General features: G+C 41.7%; 1 protein-coding gene across 3 annotated transcripts in view; it reads right to left on the reverse strand.

The window, feature by feature from the left end:
• The window catches only part of ubac2 (UBA domain containing 2), a 256211-nt gene that overhangs the window by 77048 nt on the left and 158961 nt on the right, over positions 1-20202 (reverse strand). For all 3 annotated transcript variants that reach the window (XM_069890517.1, XM_069890516.1, XM_069890515.1), the window contains exons 5-6: positions 6853-6976; positions 3015-3062 (exon numbers count right to left, since the gene is read on the reverse strand). In XM_069890517.1, the coding sequence (XP_069746618.1) occupies positions 3015-3062; positions 6853-6976 (172 nt within the window). The remainder of the gene's footprint in view (positions 1-3014; positions 3063-6852; positions 6977-20202) is intronic.

Consider the following 20202-nt stretch of genomic DNA (forward strand, 5'->3'; position numbering starts at 1 on the left):
TGTCAGTCTTGAACAGTAGCAAGACTGGGCAAATGTATGGCTGGGGATGGAGTGAAGGGGCTGCACTGACATCAAGGACAGTGTCAAAGTTGTCTCCGTCCTTGTAAATCTCTATTGCACCCTCTTCAGTGTTTCTATTATTTTATTTTCCAAGTGGTGGGCAGTTTACACATCAATATTTGGCATGAAACAACTTGATCTTTAAGTTCTTCCCTCTGTCATTTCTTATTCCTGGCCACAATTTTCACTCTCATTGAATAAATAGTCATTTTTACAGCTGAAAAGAGGACATTAATTTGTTTTATTTTCATGTCTATTCAGCTCTTACACTGCTCTGCACTTTTTCCTTTTCAAGTATTTATCCAATTCCCTTTTGAAAATTTCTGTTTTAACTGCTTACACTGTCCTTGCATAGAAATTCCAATTATCTTTCAATTTTTTTTTCCAATTAACTTAAACATTTCCTCTGATTAATGATGCTCCTCGCAGCAAAAGCAATTTCCTACATCCTTGCATGAACTAGACATTTCCTAATTTTTGGACTTCAATTTAATCCCTTAACCTCATTTACAAGAAAACAAAACACACTGATATACGACTTTCACAACCTCAGAACTTGAAACCTATTTCTCAAATGTACTTATTTGTGTAGTTTTGGAAATGCAGAAAAACTGTGTGCATAGCAAAACCCCATAACACAATATGTTACAATGAACAGAATTGTTTTTTGCACGTCTTGCTGAAATGATTTTCTTTCCTTTGTGAAACTGACTCTGTAAATTCCCCCCTTATTCTTCTCAATCCATTATCTGAGCTCAACAAAACCGATCAATCTCCTCTTTGTGGAGGTAAAACACAGGATTCTGCTGACACCGTGGTTAAGTGACCTCACCACCCCAACCCCCGCCTTTTGTTCAGACATCGCTCATGTTTCCCCCACACCTTGGTGAAGGGCTCAAGCCTGAGGTATCTTCACCTTTGCTACATAAAGGCACTGTTTGACCTGCTGGGTTTCTCCAGCATTTGTGTGTTTTTTCACTCTCCTCTTTGTCCAGCGATGCTTTGAATCAAGTCCTTTCATATTCAAGAAATTTCAGCCTCAGAATCCATTTGCTTTCTCTTCTCACAGTTGAGACTTGAGGCTTTGAAATTCCTCCCTTCTTCTGCTTTTCCAAACTATTTCTCAACTCATCTCTTTCATCATCCCTCAGGAAAACGTATCTATTTTCTTTTTATGAGTCTGAGGGGTTATTGTCAAATGCATAAATGCCCACCTCACTGACAAAAGGCAAAGGAGGAAAAACCCAACACCCAACCCCAACCAACCAATTTTCCCCTGCAACCGCTGCAACCGTGTCTGCCTGTCCCACATCGGACTTGTCAGCCACAAACGAGCCTACAGCTGACGTGGACTTTATACCCCCTCCATAAATCTTCGTCCGCGAAGCCAAGCCAAAGAAGAAATGCAACATACAAATACGTCAACATTCTAACTTGCTGCATTCACATAGGTGCAGAAAATACAACAACTTAAAATTACCACAAGGTGTTTTGAGAAAGAAAAAGAGAAAATAAATAAAAAGAATGGCTAAATTAATATTCACAGTTGCAGTTAGTGCAAAATAAATCTCTGAGTGGTTTCTTCTCAAACTTTTTTTGGGACATTATGTTGGAGGTGCAATAAAAATGGAAACATCGTTGACTTAGAGACGTCTCCCCTCGTCTTGAAATCCTGTAGTCAACTCTATTGGACTTAAACCTACAATGCTCTGTGCATGTTCACCTCTGAATCAAGAACTCAAACAACATTAGCTTTAGTAACTGCTCAACCAATGTAGGATTTCTGAACATGGAATTCCTTTGATGTTCCCCTGACACAACCTGGCTTCATCTACAAATCATCTCCCTCCTCACCTGGTTCCAGCACTTGCCTGCTAGCCTCTGCCTCTCCCTCTCTCCTCTTTATTCTGCCTATTCTCCCCTCGATGCTCTTAGTCCTGATGCAAGGGCTTGAACAAAACATTGACTATCCTTTTGCTTCCACAGCTGACTTTATCTAGTCAGTTTAAAATGACAATGGGCACAGCTTATAGCTGCCAAATAGTTATTTGCTGTTTGCACTTCAATGTTCTCATGAAGATTGTCATGTCAATTGAGTAATATAGTACATACTGATGGTACTTTAAAAGGCTTTATAGTGGATGAAATTAGTGAAATTCATTAAAAATTGGAGTGTTTATTGGTGATGTGTTTAGTTTTTCCCCTCAACATTGTTAAAGCTATTAATAGTGGTCTACACAAAAGCTACGATAGTGGTCTATTGTGAAATCCTCTTTCATGACAAGAGGTTGAAAAAATTACAACATACCTTGACTGCATCAATGAAATACTTCTCATCCTCTGACTTAAATTGAATGATCTTTCTGTCACCAAATAATTTACAATAACCTGTGAACAATCTATTGCCTAAAAGGATATTACTGAAAGATAGTTACTGTGAGTTCCACAGGAAAACGGAGTCTAACAATGTGTTACCAATTATGGAGAAATATCACCAATTGAAACAAAATGTACCGATCATTTTCAGTTTCAGAGAGTTTGCAGAACACAACTGGAGAAAGTGTTATTGCCAGCAGAGGAAAACGGAAATAGGGGTAATAAATGCAATATTAGTCACTGATAAACTCCGTAGATACTGGAGAAAATGTCAATGCTCAAAGCATAGTGAGAATGTGGAACTCACTACCATAGGTTGAGGCAAATAATATTTAAGGGGAAGCCGGGTAAGTACATAGGGATAACTAAATAGATGTTTGTAGGATAATTAGACTTTGTGTGGGAGAGGCTCAAAGGTCAAACAGCCCTTTTCCATTCTATAAAGCCAACATAAATCCGTGAAGTCATACAATTAATGCATATCATGGCTTTGTCGTAACTTAAAAAAAAAGCATCACATTGAGAGTAAAATTAAAACCACAGATAATGAACTTCTTTGAATCAATAAGTTTGCTTACCATTCCGCTGAATGCCAAAATCCATATATTGGTACTTGATGTCAAAAGCTACAAAATTAAGCAAGACCATTAATGAACAAATGCAAATCAAATGAAATTAAATTCCTTATTTCTCCGATTGAATTCGTATTTTTAAAAAAAAATCTTCAAATGAGAAAAAGATTAAGTCTCGTGTTCTCAACACTTTGTTAAATCACTCCCTTGTTTCCTTAACTCTGATTTACAAAAATAATTTGAAAAACATCTCCGGCCTCCAATAGCTTTTGTTGCGGGGAAGAGCATTTAGGAATTCCTGTCTTTTGAAGTGCCAAACTCTGATCTTAAAAGAGCTCATTCTTTGTACCTGCTAATCTTCAGAGGAAAGCGCTTCTCTTATTTCCCATACCATCAGTGAAATCTGAAAATTATGACTGAAGGAAGAATGAAGACTGTGATCAGCAGCCATGAAACAGCACACCTGATGCCTTCCCTATCATTACAGGTATCTTCAACCAGGCCCACCTAATGAAGACTCTAATAAAGTACAGGAAGGTCCTCAATTTACGACCTACACGAGTTATGACCACCCACACCTATGACTGAATTTTTAAAAAAATATATTGTACATCTGCTGAGGTTCTTCAATAAAGGTTCATTTATTGAGAATTTTTTTGAAAAATTGTTTTAATACCTTACACTGCTCTGTGTAAGAGATGTAAATCTGACTTACGACCAATCCGAGCTATGACCAATCCTTCGGTCCCAATTACAGTCATAAGTTGAGGACTCCTTGTATCACCAACATATTACCTTCACAACCAGGGGAGCCAACACACTTGAACTCTGCTCCACCACCATCAAGAATGCCTACCGAGCCATCCCTTGCCTGCACCTCAGCAAGTCTGATCACCTGGCTCTACTTATACACCCGATGTACAAGCAGAGACTGAGGACTACAGCACCAGTGGTGAAGACAGTGAAAGTATGGTTGAGGGTGGCGGAGGAGCGTCTGAGGCCTGCTTTGAATCAGTGGACTGGACCCATTTTCGAACTTGGATGAATATGCCACGGCTGTCACTGACTTCACTAAAAGCTGCATAGATGAGTGCATGCCCACATGCACATACCGTGAGTACCCCAAGCAAAAGCCGTGGATGAATCAAAAGATTTGCAACTTTCTAAGGGCGAGGCCAATGGTGTTTAAGACTGGTGATCCAGATCTCTACAGGAAGTCCAGAACAACCTACAGAAGGCTATGTCAGAGATTACAAGCCATTACATCCTACAAGATGAAGCCAAACAAAATGGTTGGGATGCTTCACTACCTGATGAGCTGAACACCTTTTAGGCTCGCTTTGAAAAGGAGAATTCAAAGGTACCAATGAGAATCCCTACAGATGATGGTGACCCAGTGATATCTCTGAACATCCTTCAAGAGGAACTCTCACATGGCATCAGGCCCTGATGGCATACCTGGCAGCGTACTGAAAATCTGTGCCTCTGCCATTAAGCAAATCTCAATTTGATGCAGGTACTTGGATTAGAATGATGAAAAAGAAAGGCTACAAATTCAAAGGGAGATAATGCAAATAAGTTTCATTTAAACTTTGAGATGCTAAATTATTTTATAAATTCATTGGGATATGAGCAATGCTGATTAGACTAACACTTATTGCCCTCTTCAAGTGCCTCTTGTGAAGTTACTGCTTTGTTGATCGGAGGGACATTGTAGGTTTTCATACAAAACATCTGTGCTTCCCCTGAAAGAACTGAGAACATGGAATGCATTCCCATGGAGTACAATTAAGATGCATTTATAAGTAAATGCAAATGACCCCATGGTACCTTTTCAAAAGCAATCAGGGAATTCTTTCTTAGAATTTTAGTCTTTTTTTTAATCCTTCAGCCAATATCACTGAAATAGATCAACTGGTTGTTAACATATTGTTACTTATGGAAGCTTGTTGTGTACAAACGGGCTATAAAATTTCCTAATTATGGATGAAAATGTACTTTTGAAGTGCAAAATGCCTAAAAAGGAAGTAAAATGATCTCTGTGCAGATACAATGTTTTTAATCCTTTGCAGAGATAATGAAGATAATGAGAAGATGAGAAACATGTTGCATGTTTGGCAAGTAGATTTCACAACATTAAAATTGTCTATGCAATGCACAACAGTGCTGGAGAAACTCAGCAGGCCTGCAGCATTTTTTGGAGTGAAGAGCAACCAGCTCTTTCGACCTGAGCCTTTTGTCAATGTATGAGCAAAGACAGGTCTGACCTTGCAGTAGCTAATTCCATACATAATTTCCATGTGGTCATGTCTATCCATGGTCTCGTGCACTGCCAAACCAAGGTTACCCACAAATTGGAGGAACAATACTTAATATCTGTCTGCGCACTCTCGAATCAGACAACATGAATATAGACTTCTCCAGTTTCTACTAAACCCCTTCCCTGAGTCTGTCTCTTTCCCTATCACCATCTCCCTACCCCTTCATTTCTCTCTCCATTCAGAGAGCTAACCCCTCCCCTATCTCTTCTCAGCTTTTTTTTCTCTTCTACCCTCCCACCTGTATCCATCTCTGACCTCTTACCTGTTGTTCTTGCTCCTCTGCCTGCCCCTTCCTCCTCCCTTCTCCCCACCTTTTTATTCAGGTGCCTGTCTGCTGTTTTCTCATTGTATTCCTCCTCAATTCCAGTGTCTGCAGACTTTCTGTTAAACTTAACATTGTCTACTCACTTTGTTGTCTATTTATGAACTTTTTCTTTCATATCTATTATATCAATTCTCTCCAGAATCATTTCACCAGCACATGTTCAACATATCATTTTTATAGCATAAATAGGTGGGTGACACCTTTTGTTATGCTTATTGGTGAGACATGATCTTGTCATATATGCTAGCAGTTAATTTCAAATTGAAGGGTGTATCCTCACGGGGGTTAAACCTTTTCTCTTTTACTTTTGAACTTGATATTCACGTTTGGCAAATCAAATTTTGACGAATGCTTCTTTAAAGCTTGCAAAGAACTTGAAGGTGGCACAGTTAGCGTGGTGGGGTGGGGGTCACAATTAATGTAGTCTTTAGCTCAATGCTTCTACGGCTCCAGTGACACAGTTTCAAATCCGATGTGGTCTGAAAGGAATTTGTGCTCTCCCTGTGACCTGCATGGGTTTCCTCCCACACTCCAGAAACGTACGAGGTTTGTCGGTTCATTGGTGATATCTCTAAACTAGACAAAAAAACCTTGACAGCCTGCACATGATGGTGAAAATGAACAGCGTGACAGGATTGAAAAAGAAAGTTCAGCAGCTGAGAACAATGAGAAAACAAGAACTGTGAGGAAAAAAAGAGAACTTAGGTTGTGATGCTCTCTACTTTTCGTTTCCACCAATAGTGGTTCACATGAAAACTCACTATCAGACCTGTTTTTACTTTGAGTTTGATTGCACAGATGTGGATTTTCAATGGGAAAACCAGCGTTTAGTGGTGGTCACAAATTGACTTTGAAACACATGGCCTGGAGAGACATTTCAAAGGGAAATCTTATTGTTCTAATAAGAGCTGCAGACTTTTTTCTGCTGAAGGTCAGGAATGAACCAGTTGGAAATGCTATAGTTGCATATATGTCATAATAACTATTACATAAACCAGCTTTTTAATTCCATATGTATTTCAACCAAAATTTCTCAACTTAGGTTCATCAAGTCTCCTGGTGTATGGTGCACATGTATGTATTTAGTTCAAAAATTTCCATTGAACATAATCAACCGGAATTTCAAACCAAGGATCTTCCCTTAAGTGCTTGGTGTTAGTTAATCTGAGTTCACTAGATAATAGATCCAATGACATACCTGCAGACCCACAATATAGACGAGAGTTTTGTTTGTTATGGAAAATCTACCAAGGACTTGAGTCACTTGAAGACTTGGAATGGAGTAGTAAAAAGGCACAAATAGTCCAAAGATAGGACCTAGACTGGAAAAACAGAAGGAAAAAAATGTTAAACCTCGAGACATCAAAGGTTAGTAAATATGTGTAATTTTCTCCCTGCTTTCAAACCACTGTTTTATCAGATGTCTTGCCTTCTTGACAAGGTAGTTTTATCATAATCACATCACCTCTAGAACTCAAGTTTTCTGTCTTCTGTAGGCTTTAATACAAAAGGTTGTAATCTGACCAAGGTTGTGAAGATTTACTGTCTCACATCACCAGCAACCTGGGTTTAACCCTGACCTCTGGCGTTGCCCATGTAGCCAACTCAGTTTCTTCCCAATGCTCATATTTTCTTCAACACCCCAAAGACAAGTAAGTTGGTAGGTTAAGGGGCTGCTTGCTCCTAGTGTATGTAGGCGAGTGGAAGAATAAGGGGGAAATTGATGGAAATGCAGGGACAATATAATGAGATTAGTGTAAGACGATGCTTGATAGTCAGTGACCAGTATCTGCAGTGAACGACTTCACGACTCCATAAATAGAACATACAGGAGCATGATATACAGTGGCTCTGTGAAGGTATGTTGAAATTGTAAGCCCCTTTTACTCAGCCACTTCGATCCGGGATATCTGCATCTTTATTGCGCTATGCCTTCTGTGTAAAATGTACAAACACGGAATTGGTGGGGGGGTGGGGGTGGCCAGTAGCAGAGGGAGTCACAGCAACCAAATCGATGTCTGTGTAAAAAGTGCGATCCGGTAAGCCAGGGTGTACCGTTTTTGATGGCATATAAGACCCATGTGCATACAAGAACCCCCCTCCATGGTTATAGCCCTGGACACCGCTCCATGCCAGGTCGCTACTGTGGACGTCACTTGGAAGGGTCACAGGTAAGATGGGCGCGATCCTGAAGCTGAGCCGTAGTTTTGCTATATTGCTATGGATCAGTGGTTTTCAAACTTTTTCTTTCCATTCTTACTTTTGCACTTTATTGTTTTTCCCCTTTCTGTATTGCAGTTTGTTTACATTTCTTTATTTGTTTACATGTGTACATTGTGTACAGTTTTTATTTGCACTACCATTAAGTGGTAATTCTACCTCTCCCGCAGGAAAAAAGAATCTCGGGGTTATATGTACTCTGACAATAAATCTGAATCTGCGGGCTCTATGACACCAGAGCAAGAGAACCCCTGCCACCGAAAAGTCAGGGAAAGGACCAGAAAGGATAGGAGACCACAGCAGTGGACCACTGTGGGTCTTAGCGGACGAAAGTTCACACCAAGACATGGGCTGCTGGAGACCGGGTTCTGGGAACTAGGTGTCGGGACCAGGATTTGTCAGGTTGTCAATGGCAAACAGGGCCCTTGAGGGGCCTCGTGTGCTGACAGCTTACTAACTGCAATAAGGTTACAGCTGCTGTCTCCTCCCTCCTTTCTCCACCTATCATCTCCTGCCTTTGCCACCCCCTTCCCCCACTCTTTTGTTAAGATGACTGCCAGCATTTTCTCATACTTTGATGAAAGGCTTAAGCCTGAAACGTCAGTTAAGCATCGTTACTGTTGCTACATAAAGGACTCTGTTTGACCTGCTGAGCTTCTCCAGCATTTTGTGCTTTTACTAACTGCAATAGGGGTTGGGAACTAGGGGGCCATGGCAGGTGACTTGGATGCCTCACGCTTGGCCTCACCAATTGGACAGGAAGCCATGCGGCTATGGAGGAGGCGGTAGCATTGGAGGAGGTGGCAGGATCCACTCGATGTCTCTGAAGGGTCTCCTTTTTTTCCCTTAATAGGAAAAAATCTGGCCTATTGGTGCCTCTTTGTGTGCCCCTACAGGGCAAACGTTGTGAACATGACAACGGAGGAACTTTGAGGTGGGATGGAAGAACAAACTCTCTGTTCAGAATAACTTTGGTAAAATCACACTGAGTTGTGTGTGTACTTTTTGTCTCTGTATTTGTGTTGGAGATGATACACCATAGGTACACTAAAATATTTCTAGGGATGAGCAGTTTATTGTACAACAGGAGATTAAATAGAATAAATCTACGTTCACTGGAGGTGAGGAAAATAGAAGGTCCTGCCTCCCAAGTTCTTGTTTTTTGAGGAAGTGATGAAGGTTAAGGAGAGTGGATGTTGTCTGCATGGGCTTCAGGAATACGTTTGACAAAATGACGGATCCAGAAGGGATCAACAGTGGGTTGATAAGTTGGATATAAAAGTAGTGAAAAGGTGTTTTCTGATTGGATTTCTGTGACCAGTGTGTTCTGCAAAGATCATCGCCAGGACATCTGTTGTTTATAATTGATAAATTATTTGGATGCAAATGTTGGTGGTCTGATTAATAAGTTAACAGATGATAGTGATACACATGATCAAATACGGTAAATTATTTGGAAATGTGGCCGGTGAAATGGCAGATGGAATTTAATCTGTTAGTGCAATGTGTTGCATTATGGGAGGTCAAATGCAGAAGGCAAGCATACAGTAAATGGCAGGACTATAAGTAGCATTGATACAAAGATAGATTTCAGGCAGGAATGCCAAATACCTTAATTAACAATTCTAACCCGAATACACAATGGGGTCTACTTGAATTTTTTTCCAATCATCATGATATTGCTTGTAAAATGTGTGAATCATATTTTCCATATGTAAAAGCTAGTTTATGCATATGAAACAATTTTAAGTAAATGCTGCAATGAGCATGATTGAACAAATCAAATATGCAGAAATATAAAATTTTATCATCGAGAATATCTAAATGGTCATAATGCGTTCTAGAATTTGCCTTACTTCTCAAAGCTAATTTATTCAACAAGCTCTGTATTTTCTCCACATTCTGTTTAAAAATATTTCTCTTGAATGTCGTATTGGATTATTTGTGACTATCTAATGCCTGTTGGGTATGGTAAACAAATGGCAATGGCAATAAAGCCAGGTTCAGCAGTATTTTAGCTACTTGATCTGCCTACACTACCAAAACTACACACCCAAATAATCTCATAATCCCACTCAAGTAATGCTCAAAACACCCATATAACCATATACAGCACAGAACAGGCCAATTTGGCCCTACTAGTCCATGCTGGAACAAATCCCCACCCTCCTAGTCCCACTGACCAGCACTTGGTCCATACCTCTCCAATCCTCTCCCCTCCATGTAATTATCCAGTCTTTCCCTGCTTCAACCAACTCTGCCGGAAGCTTATTCCACATCCCAACCACCCTTTGCGTGAAGAAATTTCCCCTCATGTTCCCCTTATAATTTTCCCCCTTCAATCTCAAACCATGGCCTCTGGTTTGAATATCCCCCACTCTTAATTGAAAAGGCCTATCCACGTTGACTCTCTCTGTCCCTTTTAATATCTTGTACACCTCCATCAAATCCCCCCTCAATCTTCTATGCTCCAGAGAAAAAAGCCCCAGGCTGCTCAACCTTTCTCTGCAACTCAAACCCTGACATCCTGTCAACATTCTCGTGAACCTTCTCTGCACTCTCTCTATTTTGTTTATATCCTTCCTATAATTTGGTGACCAAAACTGCACACGGTATTCCAAATTTGGCCTCACCAATGCTTTGTACAATTTCATCATAACATCCCAACTCTTGAATTCAATACTCCGATTTATGAAGGCCAACATTCCAAATGCCTTTTTCACCACTCTATCTACCTGAGTATCAACGTTGAGGGTACTATTTACCATAACTCCTAAATCCCTTTGTTGCTCTGCACTTCTCAATTGTCTACCATTCAATGAATATGACCTATTTAGATTTGCCTTTCCAAAATGCAACACTTCACACTTATCCATATTAAATTCCATCAGTCATTTCTCAGTCCACTCCTCTAGCTTTCCTATATCTCTTTTTAAGCTACGGTAATCTTCCTCACTGTCCATAATACCACCAATCTTTGTATCATCTGCAAACTTACTTATCCAATTCACCACCCCTTCTTCCAGATTGTTAATATATATAACAAACAATAGTGGACCCAGGACTGATCCCTGAGGAACTCCACTAGTCATCGGCCTCCAATTTGACAATTTTCTACCAGTATTCTCTGACACCTCCCATCCAACCATTGCTGAATCCATTTCACTACCTCCTTATTTATACCTAATGCTCTACCTTTTTTCCTAACCTCCTGTGGGGAATTTTGTCAAAAGCTTTACTAAAGTCTAAATAAACAACGTCAATTTTCTTTGTAACCCCCCTCGAAAAACTCTATAAGGTTTGTTAAGCATGATCTACCCCTGACAAAACCATGCTGACTACTACCTATCAATCCCTGTTCTTCCAAATATTTGTAAATGCCATCCCTCAGAACACTTTCCATCAACTTACCCACCACAGACGTCAGACTCACAGGTCTATAATTTCCAGGTTTACATTTGGACCCTTTCTTAAACAGTGGAACAACAGGAGCCACCCTCCAATCCTCTGGCACTACCCCCGTGACCAGTGACATCCTAAATATCTCTGTTAATGGCCCCACTATCTGTACACTAGTCTCCCTGAGTGTCCTTGTGAATACTTTTTCCGGACGTGGAGATTTGTTCACCTTTATCTTTTTGAACACAGCCATCACTACCTCCTCAGTTATCCCTATATAATTCATGATCTCCTCATTATTTTTTTTTACTTCAACTGGTACAATATTTTTTTCCCTAGTGAATACCAAGGAAAATAAATTATTTAAAATTTCCCCCATTTCCTCTGACTTTTCATGGTTAAAGATCCCAATCTCCATTCCATCACAACTAAAACATCTTTTTAAGCCTTTCTCTGTTGGAATAATGTATCTTGGCTTGGCTTCGCGGACGAAGATTTATGGAGGGTGTAAATGTCCACGTCAGCTGCAGGCTCGTTTGTGGCTGACAAGTCCGATGCGGGACAGGCAGACACGGTTGCAGCGGTTGCAGGGGAAAATTGGTTGGTTGGGGTTGGGTGTTGGGTTTTTCCTCCTTTGCCTTTTGTCAGTGAGGTGGGCTCTGCGGTCTTCTTCAAAGGAGGTTGCTGCCCGCCAAACTGTGAGGCGCCAAGATGCACGGTTTGAGGCGATATCAGCCCAATGGCGGTGGTCAATGTGGCAGGCACCAAGAGATTTCTTTAGGCAGTCCTTGTACCTTTTCTTTGGTGCACCTCTGTCACAGTGGCCAGTGGAGAGCTCGCCATATAACACGATCTTGGGAAGGCGATGGTCCTCCATTCTGGAGATGTGACCCACCCAGCGCAGCTGGATCTTCAGCAGCGTGGACTCGATGCTGTCGACCTCTGCCATCTCGAGTACTTCGACGTTAGGGATGAAAGCGCTCCAATGAATGTTGAGGATGGAGCGGAGACAACGCTGGTGGAAGCGTTCTAGGAGCCGTAGGTGATGCCGGTAGAGGACCCATGATTCGGAGCCGAACAGGAGTGTGGGTATGACAACGGCTCTGTATACACTTATCTTTGTGAGGTTTTTCAGTTGGTTGTTTTTCCAGACTCTTTTGTGTAGTCTTCCAAAGGCGCTATTTGCCTTGGCGAGTCTGTTGTCTATCTCGTTGTCGATCCTTGCATCTGATGAAATGGTGCAGCCGAGATAGGTAAACTGGTTAACCGTTTTGAGTTTTGTGTGCCCGATGGAGATGTGGGGGGGCTGGTAGTCATGGTGGGGAGCTGGCTGATGGAGGACCTCAGTTTTCTTCAGGCTGACTTCCAGGCCAAACATTTTGGCAGTTTCCGTAAAACAGGACGTCAAGCGCTGAAGAGCTGGCTCTGAATGGGCAACTAAAGCGGCATCGTCTGCAAAGAGTAGTTCACGGACAAGTTTCTCTTGTGTCTTGTTGTGAGCTTGCAGGCGCCTCAGATTGAAGAGACTGCCATCCGTGCGGCAGTCAACTAATCACAGAATGCCAGGATCAATGCCTCGTAAACTGATGGACCAGCTCTCTCTAAACTGGCCCAGGACTAAAAACATACCGGTGGTCTCTCTAATCCCATTCTTCCTTTTGGTCTGGTGTCCTCCTTCTGTTCAGTTTCTTCTCGTTACTGAGAACGATCGACTTTCCTGTTCCATTGTTTGTCAATGTTATGCCTGTTTCTTCTTTAGCCTCGTGATCTAAAACACAAGTTTCACTTGCACCAAGAACAGAATAGTTAACTCTCCTTGCTGCTATTTCTCCAACAACCCATTTCAATTGAGTTATTTTTTTCTTTTCCTGAATATTTAGATACTTGAACAATGCAAACTTTTTTTCATAGAATTATGAACCTTTGTCATTCAGTCCATTCTGATTGGCCAGTTTTAAGAAGAGCTACCCAATTAGTTCCACCTTCACAGTAAATATTTCCCTTGTCAGAGTACAAACATGACATCAACCCTAAGATCCTTTTCCCTGCAGGCCAGGCGGGATCTCCACTTTTCAGTAGTGCAAACTGTACTCTATAAAAAGGTATGCATACAAAAGAGAAAAAAGTAGATAATTTAAGAAATGTAAACTAACTATCTGTTCAAATACAGAAAAAAATTTCAGTAATAAACGATGTGCAAAGTAAGAGACTGTAAATGAGTCTAGTTGATTTTGTTGTTGATGAGACTGATGGTGGGGGGGGGGGGGTGGCAACTCTTCCTGAACCTGGTGGTGTGAGTCTTGTGGCACCTATACCTCTTTCCTGATGGCAGTAGCGAGAGCAGTGCCTTGATGATTGCTGTTGTTCTCCGATGGCAGCATCCCAGAGAGATTTTCTTGATGGAGTTTAGTCTGTGATGTACAGAGATGTCCACTATCTTTTGCAGGGCTTTCCACTCAGAGATATTGGTGCCTCCATACCAGGCCATGGTGAAGCCAGTCAGCACACCTTCCATGACACATCTGTAGAAGTTTTCCAAGGTTTCCGATGTCTTCCTCAAACTCCTAAGGAAGTAGAGGCGCTGAACTGCTTTCTTCATGATGACATTAGAATGCTGGGTCCAGGAAAGTTCCTCCGAGATAGTGACTCCCAGGAATTTAAATTTGCTCACTCTCTCCACCTCTGATCCCCAATAATTACCATATTGTAGACCTCTAGTTTCCCTTTCTAAAGTCTACAATCAGCTCTTTGGATTTGGTGACATTGAGTGAGAGGTTGTTGTTAGTACAACATTCAGCCTTTTTCAATCTCCCTCCTGAGTGCTGACCCCTCTTCATACAGCCCAGTGCTGTGGTATCGCCAGCAAATTTGCAGATGGTGTTGCTGTCATACCAAGCCACGCATTCGTAGGTGTAAAGTGAGTACAGCAGATGGCTAAATATGCAGCCCTGTGCTGCTCTAGTTCTGATGGAGATGGTGGGGGAAATGTTCTTGCCCATCCACACTGATTGGGGTCAGGGTACAATTACACAGTGGGGTACAGAGGCCATGTCTTGGAGTTTGCTGATCAGTTTTGAATGGATGATGATGTTGAATGCAGAACTGTAGTTAATAGAGCATTCTGAAGTATGCATCTTTGCTGTCCAGGTGTTTCAGAGATTTGTGTAGAGCCAGAAAAATGGCATGTGCTGTAGACTTGTTGCTGTGGGATGCAAATTGGAATGGATCCATGTCGCTGCTCAGAGTGGAGCTGATATGCTTCCACACCAGCCTCTCCAAACACTTCATCGCTGTGAATGTAAGTGCCACTGGTCAGTAGTAACTGCTAATCACACCTAAAACATCTTGATGAAGGGTTCAAGCCCAAAATGTCAGTTACGTATATAAAGGACGTACTGGGTTTCTCCAGCTTTGTGTTTTTACTTCAACCACGGTGTCTGCAGATTTTTGTGTTTTACTTGTCCTGGACAAGTAAGCATCAACTTGAACACAGGCTTCAGGTGAAAGCAATACTGTAATGCACATCAACTAACAAATTCATGATTTTATTTGTAATTATGCATTCATTATGGAACATATTTAAACTTACAACCTTTATTATGCCTCCACAGTTTTCATGGAATTGTAGCAAATGGGTACAGGAGTAGACCATTCAGCCCTTTGAGCCTGCCCACCATTCAGTATGATTGTGACTGATTATATGACCTCAATACTCTCTTCCTCCTTTCTCTCCATACATCTTGATCCCTCCAGACAACCATTCAACATCCAATTCCTTTTGAATTGGCCTCAGCAACTTTTTGTGGCAGAAAGTTGCACTCTTCATTTGCAGGAGTAAATAATTTCTCCTTATGCTTGAAGATAGAGTGGTAAAGGGGGCAACACAAAGCTGGAGAAACCCAGTACGTCCTTTATATACATCCTTTAGAACAAATTCTCCAAATTCCTGGGTACCCAGCTACTCTGCACCACCTCAGTTCAACGGGCTAGTTGAGCATTTTCATTGCCATCTTAAGTCAGCACTGATGGCACAGCTCGAGAGGACAAACTGGGTGGATGAACTGCCATGGGTCCTCGGTATATGCACAGTGCCTAAGGAGGACCTCAAAACCTGAGAGGGAAGGTGGGGAGGGATGGAGCAGGGTTATATGTTGCATGTATAATTATTTTCTTCTTGTAGTTTTATTGAATAAGTATACATTGAGGTGGTTTTTAAATGCTTAAATAAAATAATAAAAATAGATAATGAAGCAAGAAGCAAGGGCAGGTAGTTGTGCCTCTCGCAGCTGGAAACAGTAAACTGACTAACCAATCACACTAACTTCTGTAATAATTTTTGCATTCTGTAATTGAAATAATCTTTTTACCATGGTTCATGAAGCAAGCATGATAACCATATATTTTTCAAGGAAAACTATATATTTCCTGCGTTGAACGTGAACCAAATCTTCTGACCCATGGTCCTCCACCAGCAGCAGCACTTATCTTGCGTCTCTGAATGAAATATCTCCTCTTGGGTAAAAATAACATCGACGCTGATGCACTCTCCTGGCCTGCTGTTCACACCCTGTCATAAGGCATCAGCTACCACGATCTGGCTTGAGCCCAACAGGACGATCCCGAGACCCACTGTTTCAGGATACCGAAGCTGTGTTGCAGTCAACTGTGAGGGCTGTGGGCATGCCCATATGTGGGTGGACAAGCATCGATGAGGCAGCCAAGGCCGCCTTTGTTTTTTGAAAAGCAGCCTGCACCTCATCTGTCCATTGGAGTTATTTCATGGAGCTCAACATTAACACGGAGAGTGGGTGCATGATGCTGGCAGCTGCAGGGATGAACCTGTTGTAGAAATTTACCATGCCCATGAATTCTTGCAGTCCCTTCAGAGTTGTTGACAGAGTGAACTGTCGTATAGCCTTCACCTTGTCAGGTAAAGGAGCGGTGCCGTCTTTGGTAATTCTGTGGCCTAAGAAGTTGATTTCTTCGAGGCCGAACTGGCACTTCACAGGGATAATGGTGAAGCCGAACTCAGCAAGTCAGTCGAAAAGCTGGCAAAGATGTGAGATGTGCTCCTCAAGAATCTTGCTCGCGACCAGGATGTCGTCCATGTAGATGAAAAGAAAAGGCAAGTCTATGCCGACTGCATCCATGAGGCACTGGAAGGTCTGGGTTGCATTTTTCAGGCCAAATGGCATGCGAAGAAACTTAAAAAGACCAAAAGGGGTTATGATGGCGGTCTCCTGGACGTCATCCAGAAAAGGCGTGCGCTGTGAAGGTTTGTCGCAAATGAATGTGGGGACTCAGATAGCGTACTGGCATCACCGCATCATTGAGGTGTCTGCAGTCTCCACAGGGTCTTCAGCTGCCATTGGACTTGGACACCAAGTGGAGGGGAGGGGTTCATGGACTGTCGGAATGGCGAACAATACTGAGTTCTTGCATGCACGTAAATTCTTTGTTGCCAAGGTTGAGCTTGTCAGGGGCCAAACTTCAGGCTCGAGAATGCACTGGTGGGCCTGTGATCATAATGACGTGCTGGATGTCGTGTTTCAGTATGACGACGGTGAACTGGGGGTGCAGGATGGAGGGATAACTGGCAAGGAGGCGGCTGTTATGGCCGTGCGAAGTCTCCACGAGGCAAGCTGGGTGGCTGGCTCATTGGACGTGCCAAGGGGAACTGTCTAGGTCTCTAAGTGGACCAGTCATTTGCCCTGGAGGTGTACCCGCATGAAATCTGTGCGTAGAAGAGACTTGTCGATGGAAGTCAGTGTGAAAGTGTGAAAGTGGTCTCTCCAAAACGCACAGGAATGCGCCTCTTGCTAAAAGTTTTAATGGCGGTGTTGTTGGCTGCGCGCAGGATGGGACCGTGAGGTCTCATGCATGTCTTGAGCGACATAGGGGGAATGAAGCTTATCTCCGCCCCTGTGTCCATGAGGAACCTGTGACCTGAGATCCTGTCCCAGACATGGAGTAGGCTATTTGGTCAGCAAGCTGCTGTGGCCATTAACGGCAGCTGGCCCTGTTATTTCTAGGAAACGAGCATGGCTGGCGGCACCTGCATGCTCCTGCACCCCACCCCTAATGGTAGAAGCATGATTTTGGCTCGGACCTTTCAGTTCTTGGGCGGGGAGGGGGCTGTCCTGCTCATGTGTTGGACTGGCCTTGGGGGTTGGCCTGGGCAGCAACCTTGTGGTGTGGTTAACTGTGTCTATAGGCCTGCGCTTGGGGCGGTAGAGGACATTTGCTTGTCCTATGACCTGATGTGGGTCGCTGAAGTCTGCATCAGCTAGTAGGAGCCTAATGTCTTTGGGCATTTGCTCGAGGAATGTCTGCTCGAACATGAGGCAGGGCTTGTGTCTCTCTGCTAGGGTGAGCATCTTGTCCATGAGGGCAGATGGTGTCCTGTCCCCTAGGCCATCCAAATGAAGGAGCTTGGTGGCCCTATTGTGCCATAAGTGTTAATGTGGAGGTTTTTGCTTCCTGGTTGAGTGAGCTGACGATGTAGAAGTATATGAAACTGGGCCTCCGCTTGGCCAAACCAAGTGCAGGACCTGTTGGTCCAGAAAGTTTGCAGCTTTAACGCAATGGTTCCTATGGCTGTGGGATCCATTGTGTTGAGTCTTCAGGATGTGGAGACTTGTTGGGGGGGGGGGGGGGTCACCAGAGTAGCGTGTTGTGAACGAGTGCAGTGAAAGAATTGAAACAGCAGGCTGTGAGCTTGTTTAGCACAACTGTTTTACTTTGAAGCTCATGCTGCACTTTAAGGCCATCTGGAGCCTGCCCCTCACATCATGAAACTTGTGTCATTCTGACATAAGAGCGTTCGCACTCATCCAGTCTGCCTCGGAAGAGAAGGACCCACAACGCCATCTTTGCTGCGGCTGCCCCGCTGACTGCATGTGACAAGTGAGGCCAGTTCACCCTAACAATCATGTGCATCGCCACATCATAGTGTTTTTGCACAGCATGGATTCCTGTACTGAACTGTTTTATATTCTGTCAACCGTCCATTGAATACAGCAGAAGGTTAGCATGTACACTTAACTAGAATGTCCAGATCTCAAAAAAAAACCAACTGAAATCAAAGTGGTCTGTGCAATGGCATTCAACCTCTGTAGCCCTGATTAAGATTTCAGATTTATTGTCAGAGTACATAGATTTTTTTTTAAACATTATTCGTTCAAAATACAGATAGTAAATAACATATATAACAATAAACCATAAACATGAATGTTATATTTTATATATATAAAAGAAAGAAAAGAAAGAAGAAGAAAAAAGAACCCCCCCCCCTTCAGCCAACTCTCCTAAGGAGAGCCATAAAGAAAAGAGAAAAAATATTAAGAAAAAATTAAGTATACATATTAAGATCTGATCAAAGTAAATCAAAATGTAAATATTCTGAATATAGCAACCACTTATTAATAAAAAAGCTATAATTATCATGTGAAACATATGTAATTTTTTCCATTATTAAACAATATTTCATCTCATTATGCCATCTATTAATATCAATCATGTTCGTATCTTTCCATGTACTAGCAATACATTTTTTCGCTACAGATAAAGCTAAATATACAAAAGCAAGTTGAAATTTATCTTATCCCAAACCATTCAAAGGTTGCAAACTACCCAATAAAAATACTGTTGGATCTAAAGGTATTTTAATCTTATACAGGTATTCTTGAAACAGTTGAATTTTCTTCCAAGATGATTGTATATATATATATATATATATATATATATATATATCGCCTCAAACCGTGCATCTTGGCGCCTCACAGTTTGGTGGGCAGCAACCTCCTTTGAAGAAGACCGCAGAGCCCACCTCACTGACAAAAGGCAAAGGAGGAAAAACCCAACACCCAACCCCAACCAACCAATTTTCCCCTGCAGCCGCTGCAACCGTGTCTGCCTGTCCCGCATCGGACTTGTCAGCTACAAATGAGCCTGCAGCTGACGTGGACTTTTTACCCCCTCCATAAATCTTTGTCCGCGAAGCCAAGCCAAAGAAAATATATATTATATATATATGTATACACACATGACCAAGCTGCATGGAAAAAAGTTCCAACAGATTTACCACATCTGAAACCCAAATTTGATTCATTAAAACCATTTTTTTTTAGTTTTTCAGGTGTTAAGTATAATTGATGTAAAAAATTATAATTAATCATTGCATAACGTGCATTTATCAGTCTAGTTACACTATCATAACAAATATCTGACCAATCATCCTCGGAAAAAATAAAACCAATATCCACTTCCCATTTACCTTTGGATTTATCCCAACCCTTTTTATCCATACCATCCTGTAATATTTGATACATAAATGAAATATAGCCCTTCTCTGGTACCTTCATAAGAAAGGTCTCAAATTTAGTCATTGCAGGTAAAAGCATATCTCGACCAAACACATGTTTTATCAAAGATCGAATTTGATAATAAAGAAACAAAGTGTTCTTATCAGTACCATAACTGTCCTTCATCTGGTCAAAAGATAAAAATTTACCTTCTTTAAAACAATCTCCCAAATTTTCCACACCTTTAAATCTCCAATGTAATAAACTTCAATTATTTATTGAAAAAGGAATAAGTTGGTTATTATATAGCGGAGTCAAAGCCGATAATTCACCCCTAGAACCTATCATTTTCTTTTTCTTTGTCCATAACTTCATTAAATGTTTTAATATAGGCACATTATGTTGCTGCAACAAATTTACATTCCATCTAAACAAAAATTGACGTATTTCAAATTCAGAGATATTTGCCATCTCAATTTTGGCCCAACTAGGAGGACGTTCCAAATCCATCAATGAACTAATAAATTTAAATTGGGCTGCTTCATAATAATTTTGAAAATGTGGTAAATGTGGTCCCCCTAATTCATATTTCCAAGTTAATTTATTCAAGGCTAGTCTTGAAAATT

This window comes from Narcine bancroftii, chromosome 7, assembly GCF_036971445.1.
Source record: "Narcine bancroftii isolate sNarBan1 chromosome 7, sNarBan1.hap1, whole genome shotgun sequence".
Lineage (NCBI taxonomy): Eukaryota > Metazoa > Chordata > Chondrichthyes > Torpediniformes > Narcinidae > Narcine > Narcine bancroftii.